Below are 6,003 nucleotides of genomic sequence, written 5' to 3'. Positions count from 1 at the left end.
TGCTGATCCCTTGCTGTGGGTTTTCTGGAATTACTCTGGGTGTTTGCCCATTTGCATTGGGCAGAGGGACTGGAAGAGGCAATCTGGCTGTTTCAAAGCTGAGCAAAAATAACTCTGGGTGGGGTTGACCTCAGCACATTGACTGCACCCTTGGCAGGAAAGGGTGAGTGTCGGGTTTGGAAAGCCAGAGGCAGGGCTTTGGTGTGTCATTTACTATTGTGGGTGTTGCTCTCAAGGATTCCCTGCTCCCAGAGTAGAAAGGCACAGTGGTGATGTTGCATGGGATGATATCTCTTGGTGCGGGTGAAAAAAGTTTGCTTTTCTGGCAATACACAGTCCTATACAGGGGGAAAAAAAAGATCATTGTTTTCTGACCTTGTGGAGGGAGGACCAATTTTGTGTTGCTGCTTTGCAGGACTGCCCCCTAAGCTCTGGCGAGGAGAACCGGTCATCGTCCTCAACCCCACCGAGCAGCAGGTGGAGGTGGGGAAGCCTCTACAGCTGCAGTGTGCTGCCATGGGAGTCCCAGCCCCCAGATACCAGTGGTACCGGAATGGGAACCTGCTGGAACACCAGAAGAAAAAAAAACTCTGGGTAACGTTGCCTTGGGATAGTTCAGAAACTTTGGCTGCTGAGGTGGGTGATGAGAGAAGCTTGTTACTTGGTGGTGGGTGTGGGAGAGCCTCAGACGCCTTGGAGAGACTGCTGAGAGTTGTGTTGTTGTCATGCTGGATGTGACAGGTGGCAGTCCTTAAGCCTGGCTTGTATCTGCACATCGGGGCTTGGGCATGCTTTGTGGTCAGGTGAAAGCCAGCAGAAAGCAGTCTCTCCTTGCTTGTCCTCCCCATCTTTCCATCCCTTAAAAAGCAGCCTGGCACTCAGCTTTCTTTCCCTGCTGTGTTGCAGGGTTGTGAGGAAGCACTCCACATATCAACCCTGTTGCTTTGATAGCTGACTGAAGGACTCGGGGTGAAGAGGAAATACGTTTTATGGGCTTCTTTCAAAGCTGCAGATGTTTCTCTAAGAAGTAACCAATTCATAGATGTGACAAGGGCTCTCAGCACATCTCTCATGCCTTTTTTGCAGCAGTGGCACAAGAACAGCTATTGTGTGTCTGTGGAGTGATGGAGCTGAGGGAGTGCTGTCTGCCTGCAGGAGAGCTAGAAGAAAAAGTGGTTAGTCCCAACAGGAAAAAGCCAGGGAGACAGCAAAAGATATGGGTTTATTTTGTATCACTGGCTGAATGTAAATCAGTACTGTCTTCTTGATGCAAGAAAGGCAGAATTCCTCCTGGGGCATCACGTGAAGGGTAATGAAGACAAGAGATGCAATCTCTTCTCAGTAGTGGTAGATGATATTACAGGGAACGGTGGTCTCAGATTGCTCTTTTCACAGGGAAGTTCAGGCTGGGGATTAGGAAGAGGTTCTTCATTTGGAGGTGGGTGGTGCTGCACGAGCCAGAAAGGCAGTAAGATCTCTGTCCTTGGAGGTTTTCAGTACTCAACTAGACAAAGTCATGGTCAACCTGACCCAATGGTGGCTTTTGTTCCTCTCTGAGCAGGAGCCTGGGCTGGAGAGCCACAGAGGTCCTTGCCAGCCAGTACTGCTCTGAGATTGTCCCACATCAAGAGAGATGGATAAGAGTTAAAATCTTTCCAGAAGAGAGCAATGGGCATGATCAGAAATGTAGAAAATGTCACCTAAGTTAAAAAACAGGCAACTGTCTGATGTGGGTCATGCACCGTCCTCCCAGTGCGGCTCCTGGGGCAGAGTATGGCTGTGACACAGCTGTTTAGGAGCTCCTGGAAAAAGAAGGGAAAGCATTTGGGCAGAGGATTCTTGTACTCTAGAAGCTGGGGCCAGCAGCAGACCTTACCGTGTGGCCTTACTGAGCTTCTTAGAAAGACAAAAGTCATGGGAAATGACTTACGAATGCTTTGTGAAGCAAGGAGTGAGGTCTCAGCGAACAGCAAGAAAATAGTTTCTATTCCAGACACACAGATGCCTTTGGCAGATACTGGCAGGGTTCCACAAACTTTCAGCATAAATAATGTGATTTAACTTTTGATCTGTCTAGATCACCCATGCAAAGGTCAGTGACTCTGGCACCTACCTCTGCTGTGCCTCTAATAGCCACGGAGAGCACTGGACCAACGCCGTGGATATTCACATAGGTGAGCAGAACCAACCCATGTCTGCTTTGCTGCGAGTCACCTTCTAGCATGAAAAATCATTAGGGGGCAGGAAGGAATTTAGTGCTCTCACCTGGAAGTGCCAGGCTGGTGAACAAGGAGCTCAATGCTGGCATGTTACCCTGTGGCTCAGCCGGTGCGGAAAAGCTGGGCTCAGGGGCTGTGGGATTAGAAGCAGGATGCGTGACTCTGGCACTTGCACCTTTCCCTAGCTTGGATGGATCTTGCACGCTTTTATTATCAGAAAGAAAAGCCACCAGTTTTAAATACCACTTCTGTAGGGAGCCTAAAGTAAGACACTTCAGAGCAGAGAAGCAGCAGGGAAGCTGGAGTGTCCTGGCAGTCTTGTGGTGGCTGTCACAAGAACAGCCTGCAAAGCGCAATTTCACACCCTGGATATACTGGATACCATGATCTCAGCAGAGCTGTACAAGCTCTGCCGAGCGGTGGGCACAGGCATCCGTCAGACCATGATAAATAGCATTCCTTGATAACGGGGTTCAGAGGTAGTGAGGGAAGCAGCGTCTGTAAAAGAAAAAACCCAAAACCCAGTGATCGACTGCATTGCGGCATGGGATGCTGCTGGGTCCTGCAGTCTGTCAGAAACCTTCCACGTTAGGGCATGTGAATGCTCTCAGACACTCACTGTGGTTTTCTTGCCTTGCCAAGGTGCTGGTTCAATAGCTTGTCGGCCAAATCGCAGCAGGCTCCTGTGCTAAAACTCATTTACAGCCTTGCTGAGATGAATTGATGTGCTGAGACACATAGGGCTGGAGAGGGTGGTGTTTATTTCGGGCAGGTTCAGGCCCCTTGGGCTGGCAGCCCAGGCCTGGTGCTGCGTGAGCTGGCGGATCCCAGGGAGAAGACTGGCCAGAGCCTTGGGCATGCTCCACCTTTGATGTGATGGACGCTTTGGCCCTCTGCCTCTGCTCCCCTGCTGCTAGACAGGAATAGCATGGGCTAGCTTTCCTGGCTCTCTACTCCATTTAGAGATTTTTCTATGCCATAAGCTTCTCATCTCACCTTTTAGGCTGGCTTTGAAATTGCCCCAGGATGCAAACTGGTCCTGGATAGCCAGAGAGCACTCTCCCTGCCTCCTTGCAGCTGGTGAAACAGCATACAGGGTGGACAGGGCAGTGAGAAAGGGTCACCAGATTGGGTTGGGTTCAAAATGTTACAGCTGGGTAGCTTTAACATGCAACAGGCGACTCTGTCAGAGGCAGAAAAGGACGAATGGGCTTGTTCTGATGGCTTTCCAAGCATTCCTGGTGCATTCGCAACACTGGTTTAGGTGCTAAAGGTCTTCCAGACCCATGAAATGTATGCAATTAAAAATGTGCTCTTAATTTCTTCTTTTAGAGCCTGTAGGATCTTAGGGTTTTGTTCTGGTCTGGATTTATTTTTTAATTTCTATTTAAATAGGGAAAGTGATGATTTTAAGAGACTGGGAGTGCTCAGGTAGGGGAGCATGTGGAGCTCGCAAAAGTGAGTCACATTTGGGGTGGCCTTTCTGAGCCAGAACTGCTGAAAGGCAGGGAAAGGCAAAGCAGGGTGGCGAAAAGCTCTGGGAATATTATCACAATCAAAAGCAAACAGGTGGCTTCCTCTGCGCTGACCGCTCATGGGGACAAGCTCTGTTTTGAAGCCTATGTTGATCTTGAGTTGTGTTTCCTCTGCTTTCACTGCAGTGAGGGAGCGGGCAAGTCATCTCGGGCAGCGCGGCAGCACAGGCAGGGCTGGCACGAGCAGCACAGACCTGCTGATGGGTATGAGCTCTCCTGTGCTGGCCCTTCTTCCCCTGGCCTGCCCCTTCTCCAAGCTTTGCTTCCCAGCTGCTCAGGATTTCATAAATCAGTCAGAATTTCATAAATTCTCCTGAAATCGCCAGACCAATGTCTTTAAGGTTAGCAATCAAGCTATGAAGAACTTGGTCGAGTGGTGTTGCTTGTGTGGATGCTCTGTGGTGCTTGATCCAACTTTGCGTTGCTCAGACCTGCGATGAGAGCTGGCAGTGGCTTGCTGAATACAGGCTTATCATTTCCCTTTTTCTTTTCCAGCTACGTGTTGCTCTGAAAAGTTTTTTGGTGAGTATTGATCTCTTCCTGAGCAATTATTCCCTTAAATAAAAGCCAGGCTCCAGGGTGGATGGGAGGATAGGGCACAGGAGTGCTTTTCCTGCACAGACTGCTTCAGGCCTTTATGCCCATATTGTCACGGGCTCTGCACTTCTGGGATCAGAGCTGGAAGGCACAGGTTGAGTCCCATCCCCTGCCAAGCCCCGATCAGCCTCAGCGAGTGGAGTAAGATTATTCCTAATGAGCAACCCAGTCTTGACTGCCGTGCCCACTGACTGAATTCACATGACACCTTTTTCTTTCCTTGAAATACCTCCTCGGAGCAGGGCAAAGCTCCTTGCTCCCACCACTGCTGAGTCCTTCCCTACAGTGGACAGATAAATATAAAAGCAAGAGCCCAGGATTTCTCTCCTCCAGCCCTGTGGGGAAAGGACTTCTCAGCCTGGGTCAGTGCATCCACCTCCCAGGCACTGCTGGCACGCAAGACCTGCGGTCATGGTGCTGAATAACACAGAATCACAGAATCACAGAACGTTAGGGATTGGAAGGGACCTCAAATGATCATCTAGTCCAATCCCCCTGCCGGAGCAGGAACACCTAGATGAGGTTGCACAGGAAGGCGTCCAGGCGGGTTTTGAATGTCTCCAGAGAAGGAGACTCCACAACCTCTCTGGGCAGCCTGTTCCAGTGCTCTGTCGCCAGAGAGAACCCAGGAGTTCAGTTGGTCACTTGAAAACTTTCCAAGTTGTTCTTTCAAGATGGTGGTTTGTGTTATTTTGTCGAAGTGTTCAGAAAGCCAGACTCTTTCTGGAGGGTGCTTCAGGCATGCAGTGGCATAGAGTCTATCCTTCCTGCCTAGCTGTAAGCAAAGATTTCCCGTGTCCTCACTCCAACAGAAGGTGAGGTGAGGTGTTGCCTCTTGCTGAGCATTTACAGCTTTGTCACTTGGTGTTTCTTTTAGCTACAGGCAAGATAGCGCTTTTAGTGGGCAACAACCGCTACCAGCATCATCCCAACCTCATGGCTCCTGTCACGGATGTGTTTGAGCTAAGTCTTCTTCTGGAACAGCTGGGCTTCCAGGTTGTCTCCCTTCTGGATCTGAACAAGGCTGAGATGGTGACAGCGGTCAGTCAGTTCCTGGAGCTCCTGGGGAAGGGAGTCTATGGTAAGGCAAAGCCAGCCCAGCTGCCTGCCAGTGCTGAGCAGCAGCAGCTGATACCAGGGAGGAGCAGGGATTTGGCAATTTTCTGAACAGCTGTTGAATTAAAAGAAAAGAAACTGAACTTTCCTTTGTGGGGTCGAGGGAGACCCACAGCACAGTCTGCAGTGGTGCCAGGCTTGGCAGAAGCCCCTAGAGAAACACCACTCAGTTTTGGCCAGGTTACAGCCAGGCAGAGTAGGTGTTTCTCCATCACATGGCTCACCTCCAACTCCAACAGCATGGTCTCATGCTGAGGTTCTAGGGAGCTGGTGCTTCTGATGGTGAATGGGAGAAGGTGTTTTGATTTTGCCTTAGATGACAAAATTAAGGAGATTGACTGTTGACTGCCACCACCACTCTCCTTTGTGAGGAGCTGAGCTCCTTTTGAACTGTGACTGCTACAGCTGGCCACAATTTCCTTGTTTCTCTTTCCTGATGGTCTAATCTGGGCTTCTGACAGCCTTTTTGCAGAAGAGCATTCCCAGCTGCAGATAGCTTTGAGGTTGGGTTTGAGTGTATCGCATGCTGGCCTCAG

The 6,003-nt window shown here is 50.1% G+C and overlaps 1 protein-coding gene across 1 annotated transcript in view; it reads left to right on the top strand.

Moving 5' to 3' along the window:
* The window catches only part of LOC104543865 (mucosa-associated lymphoid tissue lymphoma translocation protein 1-like), a gene marked incomplete at both ends in the record, with an annotated part of 6,254 nt that extends 822 nt beyond the window's left edge, over positions 1-5,432 (top strand). The window contains 4 exons of the mRNA XM_010188570.1: positions 416-594; positions 2,078-2,174; positions 4,250-4,276; positions 5,229-5,432. Coding sequence (XP_010186872.1) covers positions 416-594; positions 2,078-2,174; positions 4,250-4,276; positions 5,229-5,432 — 507 coding nt within the window. The remainder of the gene's footprint in view (positions 1-415; positions 595-2,077; positions 2,175-4,249; positions 4,277-5,228) is intronic.
* Between the last annotated feature and the right edge of the window lie 571 nt (positions 5,433-6,003).

Source organism: Mesitornis unicolor, unplaced genomic scaffold, assembly GCF_000695765.1.
Source record: "Mesitornis unicolor isolate BGI_N332 unplaced genomic scaffold, ASM69576v1 scaffold41777, whole genome shotgun sequence".
Taxonomy (NCBI): domain Eukaryota; kingdom Metazoa; phylum Chordata; class Aves; order Mesitornithiformes; family Mesitornithidae; genus Mesitornis; species Mesitornis unicolor.
This window is presented reverse-complemented; position numbering and strand designations above follow the sequence as displayed.